Raw genomic sequence first — 19273 nt, 5'->3', positions numbered from 1 at the left:
TTCATTAAACTATGTGAATCTTGACAATTGCAGATCCTTCTTTAAAGAAATTGCGAAAATCCATTGAGCATTGAATTTGCACTGGGCTCAAAGGTTGGATCATAAGGGTCAAGAACAGTATTTTCCACATATTGTTTAGTAAATTCTTTTCCGTCAAAGACCTGTAAACTTAACTTTTCATTTATTATTTCATCCTCATCGTCTTACTCTGCTTGCACAGCTTCTTGCTCCATTTTAATGATTTGTAAGGCATTATCAAGGTCTGATTCTTTTCGCTCAGTAAATGCTTTTAGTTTGCTCATTTCTTCTTTCATCTCCGCTTTTTCTCGTAATATTTCCACCTCCTTTCTTTTGAATTCTAAGTTAGCTCTTTTTATTTTCCTTCTCACTGAGCTCTTGTCTGATCTAGATCCGCTTACACTTTCAAGTGCTTCTAGTCTTGAGTCACGCAGGTTTTTCATTTCAGTATCTACTAGTTGCCTACGCCGAGTGAAATATTCACTGTTCTTAGATAATTCCTCCAGAGCCTCTGAGGTATGGGTATGATTTAGGAATTCAGCATTAATGTCATTTTTATCTTTGTAAGCTTGAAATCTTTGTGTTAAATTGCTCTCAAATAGTCTGCACTGCTTATTTCTTGGTTGCTCACATTTTTGAATGTCCAATATGATTAGCTCTGTGTCATTCCATACCTTTTCTAAACTGTTCGCAGTTTTCGTCTCTTATCTTCATACAGTTCTGAACCCGGCTGGGTTAGTGTCCTTTCACGCTTCTCTCGTACTGTCTCATCCGATGGAGGATCTCCATCTTTGGATTCTTCCGCTTTGGACGCCATGTACGTTATAGTCTTTTTACTGTCGTGCTACCGAGAATCAAGACGCACGAAGTTTTAACCGTTTATTCATACGTATGATGATGATGTTGGTAAAAAGCTGAAAGTATACAAAACACATGTATAAGACTAGTTATTACATGTTAAGATGTTTGGTCCAGAATATGTTTGAGGGTATAAGCTTTGTTTAAAAACACCGAATACGTTTTGGGAATCTTACTAAACCAGCATACTCCGGAGGAATGTTCCTCGTTAAACAACTAATGGTTGCCAAATAAACAACAAATCACTTAAAGCAAACCGCTCAACCATAAGCTAGACCAACAGATCAAAATAAGTCTTCCACATTACTATTCACTAAATGTATATAAAAACTAGTTACATTGTAATTAGATGGTAAATCTTAACTTAAATTGCAAAAATGTAACAACCTTAAAATAACCAAGAGTACGAGTACGAAGCTATTGGTTACGAATAACATAATCGCGAAAATATATGACATTCGTTAAAATACTACTTAAAGTTTGTAAACAAGACAAAAACTAGAAGATATCAATCTATACAAGTTCCATACTTATGGCAATATAAGAAACTTACACTATGAGGGGCTCAAGGACTAGATATTAGGTTTAGATGTGCGGAGCGCACACAGCATACGTTGGAACAACGACATAACCCCGTCAAAACGTGAAAAATACCAAAGTCAAATTAACAACTAACGACGTCTAAACACATAAAAAATACATAACAATTTCAAAAACCATGGAACTATATGAAAGTTCCAAAACAATGCTAGTATCTTTGAGATGTCTGGCTTGAAGGTATTGTCAGTTTAAGTTTAATATGAATTGCTTTGTTTGATAATGTTTTGTCCATGTATTTCCCATTGTATTCTAAAAATGTAAGAAATTGTTATGATATCCTTATTTCTGTTTTTATAGCATTTGGTCTCTAGGGTTCATTATTTGTGTATTCAGAAGTGTTCTTTGGATATAACTGGAAGCATTACAGACTTAGGAGTTTACCCTGCATCACTTGAATGATTAGTCTTATAATTGTCAATAAAAGATGAAACAAATGGTCTCTGTATTGTGTTAAATGATCTTTACTGTATTATTAAAATCTTTTCTAGGATTATCTGGAGGCAAATGCTGTTGGTGAATTGCTGGGTGATTCGGGTTATGCTTTACGAAATTATCTGTTAACACCAATCCTAAGACCCACTGCCAACGCACAAGTGGCATACAATGATGCCCATGCCAGGGGCCGTGTAGTTGTTGAGAGGGCATTTTGCGTGCAGAAGTCACGCTTTAGGTCAGTATAAACTACATCTCTCATTTCTATGCACCCACATTGTAATCATGTTATTAATATTCTGTAATTCTTAATGCAATATTGCAGAATTTTCACTATTAATACTGTATTAATTCGATGCACTCCTTTTCACATACAATTGCAATAAAGGTTTATTGTGTTTACCCAGTCTTTGTCAACAGTGTCATACTAAATGTTCTCGAAACTTATTCAGCTATGAGCATGCAACTTACAACAATAAAAATGCTTGTTTTAAAAGGAAGTGCTCAATGTAATGGTCAAAAGTTACTCAAAACTATTACAAACTTTTCCTGTACAAAGCCCAAATGTTAGTTTATCAAATATCAAGCATAATTGCTATTCATGTCAATAACTTTCAGATGCTTGCACAGATCTGGAGGCTGTCTAATGTTTTCACCTGCCAAATGTCAGCAAATTGTCATTTGCTGCATGAAATTGCGTAATTTATGCATTGACAATGGACTGGATTTCAATGAACAAGTTATTCCAGATGATCAACCAGATACCTTTCAACCAGTGGCTCAAGTTGGACTTGTTCACCACCAAACGTGCAGAAATGCAGTTGTGCAGTCTTTTACCTGATCTATGAAGCATGAACAAAATTGATTGTGGTATTGTGACAGTGCTGGTGTATTAATAGCAGATTTCACGATTTCATGTGCAAACAAATTTTGCCATTGTACAAACGGTTACTATATTTAAATTAGGCAATGTGCACATCATCTTAGGTTTAATGATTTTTAAAATATTTACTAGTTTTAAGTAGGGGATATAGTAATGTTATACATATAGATAGAGACCACTTATATTAACTATAATTTAACTGTGAGCAGTTTTATTTATTATTTTCCAATGTTGATTTTGGTACCAATCTTTAACCATGGCCTAGCTTGAATATTTCTTTGAAATTGACTTCAGGCCCCAATATCACAAAAATACTTAAGTCAAATATCAAACTCAGTCTCAACTCATTCTACCACATAACATAAGATTTATTTGTTTAACAAAACATGTTCGATTTTGCATCATACTATATTTTCATTGTTAAAACGAGTTAAGATTGAGATTGAGATTTGACTTAGTATTTCTGTGATATTGGAGCCAGACTTCATATATGGATATAAATGTAAGTGTGTAAAACATTATTCCCGGTGAAGTATCACCTATTTATTTTCCTCATACTCATTTTTTTGTCTTGAGCATGACTTTGTGTCTTTAAGGCAGTGACTTCATAAACAAATAAATCAAAATAGGGAGAAGTGCTGTGTACAGAAACCATAACTCAAGTTGCATTTTATAGTTATTGCCAATTGCTTTTTAAAAGCTTTTTGTTGAATTGCTATATATTCATGCCATTTAATTCGGGATTTGGCATTGTTGAATTTACAGAATTGACAAGTGTTTTTGTTAACGATGAAGCACTCATTCCATATGTTGTATTTGTTATGATTTGTATCAGTAAGTATAATGACGGTTAATGAGTGATTTAAGATAATATCTCATTTTTTAACCATGTTTTCACATAGTAAACTATCATAATTAAAGGAAGTCTGTGTTAACCATTACTCAATTTTTGTATTAACTTCATCGATATCTCACATACATTTTTACACATAAACTGATAGTACACAAATAGGAAGGAACCAAAACTGTTCTGTTATAAAATTCGAGCTACAAAATGGCAAATTGAAGCCTGATAAATATGATTAATAATTAAAACAACACAGCATTGGTACTAACAAGGAATTACCAATGTACTGGAATTACAATATTACTTTAACAACATAATTTAAGACATTTGCTATAGGTACATGTATGCAGTTTTAGGAACATGTTTCAATTGAATAACAACTCAACTTTGAATTCTTTTAAATGATAACAAAAAGTATGAAGGTCCAAATCGGTGGATTATGAGAAAATACACATAAAGACAATTTTACAAAGAACAAAACAAAATAGAAATGGCTTGTGGTATGTTATGTGATAACTATTGATTGTCACATAAAGCAAACACAAAAGTTCATTTATATGGAAGCTTTTAATATCTTACTATGAAAGTTCATACTTGAAAGACATACCATGTGTCCTGACATGCACACTTATGGAGCAAACTGTACATATTACAACCTTAAGAAAAACATGTTTATAATGTCCAATAGTAGATATGTATGCTTTGTAACAAACATTTAAGTGTGAATGAGTATATACAAAAAAGATTGGATAATTATTTGTTTTATCACTCTGGGGATGGACTAATTTTGATATATGAATTTCCAACAATATTTGAAGATAATATTAACAAACATACTTTGTTTTACAGCCTTGACACTTATATCATCTGAGAATAATGACAGTTTCATATAATATAAATTTTAGAAGCATTAACATTTTCAGATTAACATACACATAAGAAACTCTGACACATGGAATCATTAGTTACAACCTAAGCAAAAAATCTTTGGATTGTTTCATTATCATTTTTAGCATTTCTAATGGTATTTCTCACATTTCGCAACTAATTCTGATTTTTTTGAACATATGAAATAGTGCGATGTATACTTTTGCTGGCTGTCTTGTGTCACTGGTTTCAAATATTTATGCAAAAATTGGCTCAATCCAGAAAAAAGGAATATCTTTGAGAGAGCAGCTTTAAGCTCTCATAAAAAAAGTATAAACAAAAACCAATATTGAATACATACAGTAAGTGTTATTGTTCAATAGATTCCTTATGTTACTCATATAGGATATGAAAAGAAAGAGAAAATACATACATTTCTCTAAAGTTTAACAATATCACCAAGATCCATATAACATTTATTATATTTTTTTAATTCCATTTTAATTTATATCAATACTAATCTACCTTTAGAAGTGTGTATATATATAGATATATATATATATATATATATATATATATATATATATATATATATATATATATATATATATATATATATATATCATTCCTGTATGATAAAGAGTGTATGAAATTTTAGAATATTTAATTTGTAAAAATAAATAAATGTCCAAAAGTTGATTATTTGTTTATTATGTGTATCATAGAGTACTAGAACACATTTTTTATGAATCTCAGTCCAAGAGATCAGCCTAGGGACCAACTAGCTGGAATCAGGTAGCTTCACTGGCCTCAAATACTGTCCAAATACCAAGTAACTGTGTTATAGAGCGTATTAATACTATTTCAAATTAATGTAAAACTATAGGCAACCAAAATTGTTTAAGTATATGTACCCAATGGAGGGAAACTTTGAATTTGCTAAATGGCATATACATATTAAAAAACTTTGTATTTATCTTATTTGAGAAACGATTATACTTCACTGAAGAAATCAGAAACTGTCTGTTTTTCCTTCAGCTCAAGCTCAACCTGCTTTAACCGGACTAATTCAGCTAGATGACCAGATATTTCTTTTAAAGTTTGGTTTGTCTCCATCTGCTGTTCCAACAGCAATGCAGTAATATCACACTTTTCTGAAAAATAATCAAATGAAAAAAACTTTAAAACAAAATTTAATGCATGAACACAAGTTTTACTATTCACATGTTTTACTATGTTTTACTTTTCAAAGGTTATGTTTAAGTGTCAGTTGATGCGGTTGATGCCAGCTCATGATCATCAGTGGAATTATATCAAGAGGGCACTTCCGCTAAAATTCCAACACTCCTTATAATTATGTCTATTTTGCACAATATTTCTCCTAACCTCATTAAATATGTGTCCGCAGTTTGAATTCAAATAATCTGATGCTTTGTTACTTACTTTCTTTCCTCTCCAAGACTTTCTCTGACCGTGAGCTTGAGCTGGATGCGTTTATCATTGCTGGTTCAGATGTTTGACCCTGTTTTGGTGAAGTCATGCATGCTAAAATTGGAAATGTATATGCTTGTAAGCAATTTCTGTATGTATACAGCAATAAAAAGGATGGCATTATAGACCTAGTTTAGACCTTATATAAGTGCCCCCCCCCAAAAAAAAAAAACAACAAAAAAAACCAAAAAAAAACAACAACACACACACAAAAAAACAATATGTATTTTGACACCACTTCAGTTAATTGATCTTAATCTTATTGCCTAAATGTCTTATCAGATATCAAATCTGAGTATCCTGCTGTGCACTTTGGGGTGTTTCATTATAATAAATGGACCCTAAATGACCCTGGGCCAATAAACGAATACACAGGATATTTGCCCAAGCATTTGCTATATGTATGCATTGAAAATTCTACTTTATGTCAGTAGAGATCAAATCAACCTTTCATGACAATAACTGAGCATCCATAAGCGAACCAGGTTGGCTTTACATTAAAAATGGATCTTACCTACATCACCTTCAAGTTGACGAGTCAATGTCTCGGTCTTCTCTGAAAATAAAAGTTATTGTGAAATTGAGAAGCTTCAACCAGATACAGTACTTTTTAAATAACAACAACTTCTATCCTTTAAGTATGTAAATTATTACCAGTAAAAGGTGCGGTATACTTACAAAATAAAGTATGAAACAGAATTAATTATTTTGCATGCATAGTTATCTATAATATAAATACACGTACACCGCTTACATGCACAACAGTCATGGTGAGTTTGCACCAAACATGTTTTCAGTAAATTGTAGACATTTAATGTAATTACCTTCTGTTATAGCTTTCTTAGGCTCGGAAGCTGAAAAACAAAGAAAGATGTATGTTTAATATATAAGAGTCAACAAATACAATAACAGGTCAGATTGAATATTGTTCAAATATAACTGGAATTCCATACTTCGTAGAATCTTGGGGCCTGGGTTTAAAAATGTAAATTAACAATCTCATTATTTTCTTCTTCAAAGTCCAGCTAAGCCTACATGTAGAAATGCTCAAACACACTTGTGTCTTACCAAATGTATCAACACCTCCAGAAATTCCCTCTACCATCTCATCTGGGATGACGCTGATAATCTGTAAGTTTAATATACATAAGCGGTGATATCAATTATACATAATAATCATTTCCAAAGGTAAATGCTAGCCTATCCTTTCTATAAATGTACATAAACAAGTGAAAACATGTATAATTGCCATTATATTAGCTACTGTGGCCTGATTTTGTTCATTCTTAAAGTCGACTTTTTCCCAATTTGCAAGGCACAGGCAATGAAAATAATTCCAGAAAAACAACACTGTTTTGTAATCAATACCTGTATATGTTTTTTTCCAGTAATGTGCATAAAGCATCACTATTTACTTCAAACCAGTTGCCATGTCAATTGAGAAAATCTTAACACAAGAATAACAAAATACCTGTTCCTCTTAGGCAGAAAGCTCTGGTGGGGCTGGTCCTCCACCAGTCCCTGCCGCCATTCTCCTTCTTTTCATCTCTTTCTTTTTGGCCATGGACTGATCATAGAAACAAAATATGTTAAAAATATCATATTCAAGAACTATATTGAGCCACTCACTATATTATTTTATTATATATTGTACATATTAGTGGCATATATTTCATTCTTAAAATGTATTTTTCAATTTTTTCTACCATTTGTATGCATACCTTCAAATCCGTCCATTTCTTTTTTTACTTGCTCCAATGAGCGGCTGTGACCAACAGCACATACACTAAAATGCAGAGGATATTATAAGCAATGTTTCACGTGACAAGTTTGAATTATAGATATATAAGAAATGTGATAATCGTATATATAATGAGTTGTTGTTTTTAATTTTAACTAACAATCCAATATAAAAAGAATCTCACTTCTCCACAATTGATCTCCATATTGCGGCCTTATCATAATTAGTAACCGCTTGGGAGAAACTCCCAAACAGTACCTTATGACTGTTTACACAGTTAGCCACAATAGTTGCCTTGATCGTTGGTCCAATTTATTGATCGCTTCTTGTTGACACTCATGTCTAAATATAAAACAATATATTAAAATTGATTATCAATGATGTTACAAATTAAATTCAACTTCTTGCCATATAATTGTAGATCTAGCACAATGTGACTGGCTGCAATATACTAGTCTTTTGTTTTCCTTGATAGAAAATGATGCATCATTATCACATCGACACACAAAACTTTCAGTGACATCATAATTCTTTAAACAAATGTATAAGTATTATGGAAGAAACTACAAATTATGATTATGGCAGCCTATATATAGGTGAATTGGAGTCTGAAATGTAAGTAAAAATTATTCCTTTATATAGATGTTATTGAACAGGAGCAACAAGTAACATAAACATTTAAACGAACATATGTGTGAAAAGTACAGACATGTTTTGTTTTTTCCCATGCACACATAACAAAGACAGGCCAAGAGGCAGGATAAATAAGTGGGGTGAATCAATCAATCGAAGTCATTGATTACTTAGCAACCCCATCCCCAATCATGTGAGCCATTGCATGCGACATTCTGCCAAATGCATTCAGTATTAAGCTGACATGACCATGGATACTATAACAGTCATGCTTTGCTTATTGAAATAATTGTAATTCAAATATAATTTTGATTCATTCTTCCTTTTAAAAATAAACTGAAAGTGAAACTGAAAGTTGGGATACTTACTGGTCCAAAGTTCAGCAGACGACGAACCGGAAGTAAACAAATGCGCAGTCAACAAGTTTACTTCTATTTTACCCGAAAGAAAATAGAAAAGTTACGATCGCACCTTGCGTTCCGCTTTCTGAAACGGTCGCAAGTATTTTCGTAACCTTCCGAGTTACGATATCGTAAAAGTTACGACATTATGTTTTAATGAAAGGTTGGAAATGTAATAAAATATCTGAAAAGAATACTGATACACAACAAGGGAGATAACGTTAGTGAATATGATTTTATATGCCCTGCTTACAATATTCTTTTAAAGACACAAGGTCGATTACAAATAGATTGATTACGATACTTACGTTATACTATTTACCTAAAGTAAATATGCTATATAATTGCCGCATTTATGTATATGAATAACATTCAACTTGATAAAAAAGTCATACGTTGTTCCTATATTTATTATAAATCTGGTTTCTATATCGATAATGATAATCCACCTCTATTTATCATTGTGTGTAGCTATGGCTGATTCCGATCATGCCTTTACTTGTTGTATTTAGTGATAAATGGCGGAATTAATGTGAGATCCATGCCTCGATTTTAAAGGCCTTCCCCGGCACAAATTTATTCTTTCTTTTTTTGATGACTTTTTTCATGACTAAAGCATAAATCTTTTGCGACATGTTTTATGGTTTAAGAAGGTGTTGTCCAAATTTTACGAAAAAAGTTTTTTTTATCAGATTTCGGATAATTACCTGCATCTACCTGGCACTTGCAGAATATGCAAAATGTTCATATCAGTGGTTTTGTGCTATTTAATCCATCTTTCTATTGTGTATGTTTCTTAGGTTTAACGCTGTATCTCAATTTGTTAAGTTCAATTCTTGTCGAACAAACAACAAATATTGCTGTAGAATATAGATGATAAGTATTTCCATGGCCAAGAGTGTAAGTTTTATCCCGACACGAGCGTAGGGTGTTTTGCGGAAACGAGATTTGCCGATAAATATGTAAATATATGTAAACATGTTGAAAAATGTATACACCATTGCCAATTGATGATATTATATGTACTTAGAACTGGGTTTTATCTGTGTTATAGTTGACCGGGGATACTGTGACCAGTTTGCTATGCTTCAAGGAGCAGGGACGCCGGGCTCCCGCACTATATATACGAGGTATTTTGTTGTTGTCTTTTCTGTTTTGTTTTTTTCGTTGAATTAATAAAGAACAGGCATTGAGGCAAACATAACTATGAAACCGGATGAGATGATTTGGTCTTGTTGTTGCTTTAATATCTTGTATTAGATATATATAAATACTTACAATTGACAACTGTTTACACAAATGTATGTTAAGAGAGTTTATTGGTGAGTATACAGTGACCAGCAGCTTGCTATGTTTCAGAATGTTGGCTGCAGTGACACCGGGGTCGGTGGATGGAACCCAGAATGAGAAGTACTACCTGCGCCTTCATCTTCTTCATATGGAGGCTGGCAAGGTTCTCAGGGCAACATTCGACTCAATTGTTAAACCAAATAACCTGCTGACTGAACTGAGGAATCACAAACGCGTAATTAATAAATTGCATAAAGATGGTGTAATTTCTAGGGACCAATATCGTCTGCTCAATCCTAATCCAGACTCACAAAGGTTTGACGTTAGTCTGCTGATTGTTCTGCTCAGAAACATCAGCAACTTGCAACCAAACAATCCTATTTGGAAAGAGAATGACAACAACAAAATAACAAACTACATGCACCCTATCATTTCAAACATCGTGCGGATAAGGAATCTTCGTAACAAGGTATACATTACTGCGGCCTTTCTACGTAAATAATAATGTTCAATTTTTCAATTTTATTTTTATTGATATAAAATATTTGTTTTAGATGTTACCAAATATGAATGTGGTCCACCTTTAAGTACTGTCAATGAACAGTTTCGATCAGAATTTTCTGTTTGTAACTTAGTTTGGGCTCCTGCTGTACGTGCACCCATATTTTTGCACAGATACATGTTCACTTAAAGCAGGTATATTTAAAAGGGATTCTTATTTATCCATTGGTTGTGATAGTCTGCACCACTGAAAGGTCGCCAATAATATTTTTACAAACGTTTTTTCATGATTTCAGATGCAACATAAGAATATTGCTTATCTTGAACAAAAAGAGTTCGAAAAGAACGGGAGTTTGCTGGAAAATGTAAGTTTTGCAGGAGGTCTTTATATGTTTGTGTCTCTAGTTAATTGTCGTTAATGCCATTGCCTGGTATCTGAAATATTTTTATTTACAAGAGTAAATCAAATGTTCTTACCTCTATGTTTACAAAAGGCGATGGTAACACTTTGCCAGTCATGTGGGCTGAATGACGTGAAAGCTGATATCGCCGAGCTGATGACAAAGACCCTCGACGTTGTGACGCCCGAAATGAAAAACCTTCGGGGTATGATGATTTTAGCACCTTTTGAATTGATCTTCAGAGTTGTCAGTTTGAAAAATATACTCATTGGAATATTTTGGCTGATCTGATCTGATGGCATTTAACATGTCAGTAAAATACATATTTCAAAAGAAAATTACCTAAACAGGTATATATACAAAACATTTATTATTTTCACAGAGACAACTTTATGGTTCTTTGAGGAGAGCTGTCGTGATAAATTCTACGTGGAAACAGCCCGTTTTCAAGAAGCCATTCGTTTGCTAAAAGAAAAGCATTTCATCGTGCTAACTGGCCTTCCCGGGGAGGGGAAAACTGCAATGGCAGCCAGGCTGGCCCTTGCTGACGGCACAAAGCCGGAAAACTGCCTAACACTTCATCATGCCCGAGACTGGAGAAAAATTGATTGGTCATTAAAGCTGTTTAATACAGTAATTGTAGACGATATCTTTGGAGGAGGTGCACTCAACCAAAAACGTGTTGCTGATTGGATACCGTACCTGCCTGAAATGGAGAGAGCTGCAAAGCAGAAACGTTTGAGAATCATAATTACCACCAGGCACTACATAAAAGAGGAGGCTTTGGAAGAAATGGACAAGCTCATAATGTTTGATGACAAGGATGGATACGTTTTGCTCTTGTCGTCAAAGAGGCATTTGACGTTTAACGAGAAGAAAGAAATTCTAATGTCAAGAGCAAAGAAAAACAACTCTGAGCACATGATTGATACCTACCGTATTAGGTACGAAGATTGTGTGAGGAATGCAGAGGAAGTGATGAACTTAGAACAGGGTCAAAGAAATGACCTTGTGTTTGGATTTCCACAGTTTGCAGAATTGTTCGTCCGAAGTGAAGAGTTGATCAAGCTCGGCTCTGTTTTCTTTAGCAAACCGGAAATACACTTCAAAACATATATTGACCAGTTGTACAAAGGCAAGGATCCAGAGCAGTTCCACAAGTTCTTGGCTTTGGTTGCTGTCTGGGCAGAACAGCATATGACAATGAAGGAACTTGATTTACAAAATGCAGACAAAGTATCCGACCACGTAAAAAATGTTGCAAAATGTTTTGGAATTGATGTTAATAACCCATTCCTTGAAACTTTAAAATCTTCTCTGAAAAGGCATGTCCATGACCTGTTGCTGTTGATCGATCATTCTGGGGAGTACACCTTTAGTCACAATGTGAACGGGGACATGGTTGGTGTAGTCCTTGGAAGTCACAAACTCCTGGAATGCATTGAATTATGCCCGAGAGATTTCCTGATGGAACGCGTTACAATCGAACCAACCAGAGAGGACGAGCTACGTGTTGTAGTGCCAAAGAAATACTATGATGCTCTGTGTGAAAAGTTTGCAAAAATGATTGGGCGACAAAACTGCAATCTTGTTGCAAATGAGCCGCCACATAACGAATTCCAACAGCTCCAACGGAAAGGTCCTCGCCCTAACACCGTTGATGTACTCAATGGCATTGACTTTGGTATACTGAAACACAGCGCATTGAAAGACGAAGGTTTCGTGAAACAGTTCATCAGGTACATCCGTGAAAAGAATCTCGATCAGGATCTTTTCACTGTTCCTGTAATGAAATTGACCGGATACTTCCTCGACTACGGGATCAAAATGACAGAAATGGTGTTGTATCTACCGGGTTACACTCTATACAGTGGACTAAGTGTGTTAGCAAAAGAATTGCTTGAGCAAGACATTTTTCCAAAGGACCAAGTCGATCCACTTCTATTCGCAACACATTCCGGTGATATTGGCATGATGAAATTACTTCTGAGCCATGGAGCGAAAGTTTCGGGCGACACAATATTTGTCGCGGTGCATAAAAGAGGAAACATGTTTGAAGCAAACCAGGTTCTCGATACAATATTTGAATACCAAGGTATAGATATCAATGACAAAGGAAACGCCGTTAATGGGAATTATCCGTTGATTGTTGCAGCAAGAAAGGGCTTTACATATGCAGTGAAATGCATGTTGCAGCATGGCGCTGATCCGTCCGTGAAAAATGATAAGAACATGACGGCACTGCACAAGGCAGTTATCTATAAGCATGCATATATTATCAAACTTCTCATTGACCATAATTCGCCATTAGACGCGAAGGGTGGCACATTTAAGAGGACGACTCTTCATATCGCTGCTGATCTTGGTATGAGTGAAACAGTTAAACATTTAATGAAAAAAGGCGCAAACGTGAAGATAAAGGACACTTTTGGCCTCTATCCAATATTTCTTGCAGCAATCAGAGGACATTATGACACAGTCAGTATTCTTTTAAAGCACGACAAAAGTCAGGATAGTCTTCGGATTGTACCTTCTGGCAAGAGATGTTTCATCAAGGGCATGTCATTGATGCATGTAGCAGTTTGGAAGAATGACAGAAAGCTGATCCAGATGCTAATCGACGGGAATGCAAACCCAAATGTGAAGGACTTCTTTGGCCAGACCCCGCTGTTATATGCAATCATGACAGGTAAGAAGACTGCAACGCGCCTGTTGCAATATGCGGACAAAACAGTGCCACAGACACAGGGATACACGCCATTGCACGCTGCCATTATCAAAGGAAATTTCAAACTTGTAGCCAAACTTGCCGCTGAAGTAAATATCAATGATGTTGACAAATACGGTCGGACACCTCTGCATGTTGCGTGTGAAAAAGGGGATATAAACGTTGTTAATCTGTTGCTGAAGAAACACAATGCAGATCCGCTAATCATAACAAATCAAGGAGACACAGTTTTCCATATCTTGAGACAAACTGAAAAAAAAAGAAGTCACGAGGAACATTGTAAGCGCCGTTTGATTGAGATGCTTTTACTCGAAGCTCATCCAGCAATATTTGATCGTGTAAAAAGTATGCCGAACAACAAGGGAGTGTATATTACAGACGGTCTAAAACTAGCCTCGAAGGACCTGATAACAATCAACGTTTTGAAGCAAGCGATAAATTGCGACTTTGACGAGATAAGCGATGACGAAGATGATGACGCAGGGGCTAAAGCTTTCTCTACAAGAGTCGCGTTAGCTGGGAGCACAGACAATTTAAGATCACTTCAGGATTTGCTGAATATTCAGTTAAGTGAAAACTACTCAGATGAAGACGATGATGACGAAGGCGATTCTGAATATGGGATGGATTTTGGAGGAGATGATGATCTTTTCGATAATGATGACGATGGCGATTCTTAATATGGGATGGATTTTGTAGGATATGATGATCTTTTTGATAACGATGACGATTTCATGGACTATGACATGTACTGAATTACTTAAAAACATATTTTTCTCAGATACGTATTCAGAAACATATTTAGTTTAAGCTGTTAAACGTCGTTTGTACAATGGTATTGAATTAAATATGCAAAATGAATCAGGCTTAACGGTTTTTGTGAATAAATTATTTTTATAAGAATAAATACATATCTGTTTTAATTGCTGTGACAGTGTCTTGAAATGATGTTACACAATTTTAAAAACCACGAAGATTATATTTTGATAAACATCATCTTGCATGGTTCAACAGTAGACACGTATAGATAAAATGTCGTAAACTATTTAAGCTGATTCATAGGCTTTGCAAAATGTTCGTTTTGACCTTGAAATACATATGGTGTGTTTACTTCGCTTAAGCTTAATATAAATGCTGTTTTAAATGTCAATTATCGTGTAATTCTTCGACATTATTATTTGTACTTTTTTTGTTATCAATTGTACCGATAATAGACTGATTAGTTGTGTGAATAAGGGAAACACATTTCGGAGTTTATGTCGGTCTTGTATAGAAGTTCCTATAGCAAATAAGAACATTATGTTCACATTCACGAATAAAACAGTATATAATTATATGATGCTACATTTCATTGGTTTTAATGGGAAAAAGGGAGAAAAAACTTTTAATTGTTAATTGAAGCGCACTGACCATTTTAATTTTTCTGTTTTTTCTTCTTTAAAAATTGACATGTATAAAAAGGAAAAGTGTATAATTACTGATATCGAAGATAAGTTTTTAACAATGGTGCTTTTTATGACTTTATTATTGTATGGTTATTTATTGAATACCACCAAAATATATATATATATACATATGTTATGAAATTTATAAATTAATTCACCTCTCAAAATGTTAACGAAAATAGAAAACTGGCGATGTATGTTTATAAAGCTATATATGTTAGGAAAAAATATTTCAATTACTACGGATACATATTGACAATATCTCCTCACGCTTTGGTTGGTTCTGTAGTTTTGTATGTAAAGTTTGATATATATTAACACAAGTATCATTATTATTATAACTAGTGATAGCCTATACGATCGTTATTTCACACAGATCTCTCGCTGTCATATATTGTCATGTTTTGAATTTACTCTACATGTATACAATAGTTATAAGTTTTGTATTCTATGCGATGCCATATATGTTCTATATATTATTATTATGTATTGATCACTTGACAGCTTATATATATATATTATTTTCTCAAATGTATACACATGGACAGTATGTCTAAATGTATTTCTGAATAAACTCTATTAAGTTAAAATGGTTAAATTCTTATTATGTAACTTGATATTGTTTGACTACTGACTATGAAATATCACATATATGTTTTACTGCTTGTGTACGCATGGACATATTGCCTAATGCATTTGAAATAAACTCTAAACTCTGTATAATAATACCTTACTTAACTTTGTTTTCTTACTTACACAAAGCTCGATTATTGTGGCACATGCCTTTGGCAGCATCCGTTCTCCATGGACACACCTCTCGTTTACCGCCATTATTTTCAGTGCTAGACTGCATCATTTCACTTCATTCTAATCGACCAACTGCATGTCATGAGAAGGTCTGCTACTCCTGGTTATTAGGAACAGGTTTTAAACCATGTGACAAACAATATATGATGATTAATCGATAAGGAATGGAGATAAATTAGGACAGGCAAAGCTTTGCATTTGCGGACAAACTTTATTAAAAGTATTCATAAGAGAACAACTTGTCATTATGTTAACCGATTGTTATCATGAATCATAATTTACTTTATTTTCAAAGACAGAAACGTTTATCACGATGATAAAACATAGCGGTTTATTTTCGTCAGTGGTATTTTCGAGACGTGACCATGGTTGTTACAGCTCAGGAAAGTTTAAAAAAAAATCCAAACCTATGGGAGAATGGTTTTAGACAATATCTTTATATCCAAGAATATTCACTTTAAAAATGAATTAAAATGTATTTGCAAGGATAATTGGTGACTCTTAATATGACGTTTAACGATCTTGGCACATAAACAAATCACAATGAAAAGCTGAAACTGATTTTTTTGATTTGTTTCTCCTTTGAGTTATCACTCATTTTAACATAAAACTCACATATAATATACACACGCATAGTAGTTTTTATGTAAAGAAAACATTTATCAAGATATCTTAATAATAGTTATGGTGGCATATTTCTGCCATCAGATAACCATATAACTAACTAGTTAATTAAGAGGTTAACTAGTTACGTAACTTATCCACTTACAACTTATCCAAAATATCGCTAACTAGTAACTGGTTAACTAGTTACGTAACTAGTTAATCACTTAACTAACTAGTTAATTATGTGGTTAACTAGTTACGTAACTAGTAATTTTTTTCAATAAATAAAAGATCATAACAGAACAGAACAGAACAGAACAGAAAATTTATTTTGACTTAAGCATATAAACAGCTCATCGTCACATTACACAACATACACAATACGCATACACATACAAATAAATAATAAATAGATGAATAAATGCATGAATCAATATTCAATTTCTATATAAAGTGATAGAGAAAAAAACCCCCAAAAAACAAAACAACAACAACAGCTTTCATCGCGCCTATGGAGACCTGTGAGAGTGTTCACTCCCTACTCTCCACAGAGAAACGTTTAGGCAAATGTTAGGCAAGGGTACTTTAAAAGAATACAGTGGTTTGATCACTGTGCTAAATAGTTATAAGTGCAAAGATAACAGTACAAATACAACTAATCTTAAGACATATACAAAACACATGGAATAACATCCGGTATAAGGATATAAATATTTCTAGAAAAAGCATATATGTATTCAAACATAATCATTTCTTTCTTTGAAAGCTTTTAAACAATAAAAACCTAGTTTAACCAGAAGAGGTTTATCATCTGTTTGCAGTAGAGTAATAAATTTTTCCATACTAGGATGTCTTGAATGGTAATTTGGCAAAAACCTTCTACGAATATCAGCATATAGTGGACATCTTAAAACGAAATGGTACTCGTCTTGTATATCGTTAAGGTTGCAATAGGTACATTTTCTATCATGTCTTGCAATACCATTATGGCGGCCAACTTCAATATTAAACCTATGGGAAGATAGCCGTAATTGTGCAAGCACTTGTCTGTATTTGATATTGTCTAATAAAGAAATATAATTAGAAACTTGGTACTTACATTTATATTCTTTATATATATTTAATGAACTACAGCTATCCATACCCAATCTCCATTCTGAAATATAAATATCTCGTAATCTATTTCTAAGCAGAGGTACAAATGCAGACATATTCACTGATTCGGGTAATAACCAAACATCATTAAAACCTGAGCGTTGTAATACATCTCGAACATTCGAGGCCCAATTTTATTCTACTTCACTCACTTCCTTTAAAATGATAGTTCTTAAAATACAATACTTAGATTTGCATATAAGCAATTTAACAAAGTATTTAATACATCGCATGTATCTTTCAATATACAATGGGAACCGGCCCAGCTCGCTATATACCGAAAGAGTATTTGTCGACCTTTTCACTTTGAGGATCCATTTACAAAACCTTTTTTGCACTCTTTCCAAACATTCATACTTACCAAATCCCCATACCTCAGATCCATAATTAAGTATAGACATAACATATGCATCAAACAGATTAAAAAGAATATGGACAGGGGCGAGTGTATCATTTATAACCGCAAATAAATTATTCATAGACCTTACAGCTTTGCCAGCTAAAGTTTTAGCTGCTTGAGCAAATGAGCCACCAGATGAGAAAACAAGACCAAGATAATTGAAGGAATTAACGATTTCTACAACAACACCTTTATATTTCCATTCAACATTTTGTGACAATCTACCGCCTTTTCTAAATACAACAATTTTAGTTTTTTCAAAATTTACAGTGAGATTCCAGCGATCACAGTATGTTTGTAAGTTATCCAATGACGTCTGAAGGCCTTCTTTCGACTCTGACATTAACACAGCATCGTCTGCAAACAACAACAGAAAGATATTTATTTCATCCAGAGAGATCCCGGCATAAGTTCCTTTTTGCATATGTAACTCTATGTCATTTAAAAACAGAGTGAAACAAATCGGGGAAGTTATTTCCCCTTGAAATAATACGACATTACTATGAAAGAAATCAGACAATGTCCCAACATGTTTAACACAAAGCTTCACTTCCTCGTACATTGAGCGTAAGAGGGCCAGTAATTTACCATCGACGCCGGATTTAATTAGTTTATACCATAGCCTGCACCTACTTATACTGTCATACGCCTTTTTAAAGTCCACAAAACAACAATACAACTTCTTTTTAGAGTTTAACTGTCTTTGGATCAATGATTGTAATATAAATATGGGATCTACTGTATTGCAATTGTTCTTAAAACCAAATTGTGCATCCGTGAGAACATCGTACTCCATCGCCCATTTCTTAATCCTCTCATTTAATATACCGGTGAACAACTTTGCAAAGCAACTGATCAGTGTAATCCCCCTATAATTGGTAGGGTCCGAAAGATCTCCTTTCTTATATATTGGAATAATAGCCCCGTTAGCCCATGACTTAATTAACTAGTTAGTTAAGTGATTAACTAGTTACGTAACTAGTTAACCAGTTACAAGTTAGCGATATTTTGGATAAGTTATAAGTGATTAACTAGTTACGTAACTAGTTAACTACATAACTAACTAGTTATTTAAGTGATTAACTAGTTACGTAACTAGTTAACCACTTAACATTAAGCTGGTAAAATAATAAAAGTATGGCAGTTGTAGGCACTAACATGCATTTATT

The 19273-nt window shown here is 33.8% G+C and overlaps 1 protein-coding gene across 3 annotated transcripts in view; it reads left to right on the top strand.

Annotated features, from left to right (window-relative positions):
* Positions 1-16006, top strand: part of LOC128243320 (uncharacterized) — a 31606-nt gene extending 15600 nt beyond the window's left edge. For all 3 annotated transcript variants that reach the window (XM_052961025.1, XM_052961024.1, XM_052961026.1), the window contains 5 exons: positions 9826-9901; positions 10131-10530; positions 10859-10927; positions 11057-11168; positions 11346-16006. In XM_052961025.1, coding sequence (XP_052816985.1) covers positions 9826-9901; positions 10131-10530; positions 10859-10927; positions 11057-11168; positions 11346-14371 — 3683 coding nt within the window. In that variant the 3' untranslated portion in view covers positions 14372-16006. The remainder of the gene's footprint in view (positions 1-9825; positions 9902-10130; positions 10531-10858; positions 10928-11056; positions 11169-11345) is intronic.
* The last annotated feature ends 3267 nt before the right edge of the window (positions 16007-19273 follow it).

This window comes from Mya arenaria, chromosome 8 (genome assembly GCF_026914265.1).
Source record: "Mya arenaria isolate MELC-2E11 chromosome 8, ASM2691426v1".
In the NCBI taxonomy this organism is placed as follows: domain Eukaryota; kingdom Metazoa; phylum Mollusca; class Bivalvia; order Myida; family Myidae; genus Mya; species Mya arenaria.
Note: the sequence above shows the minus strand (reverse complement) of the source record. Positions and strands in the feature narration are given on the sequence as shown.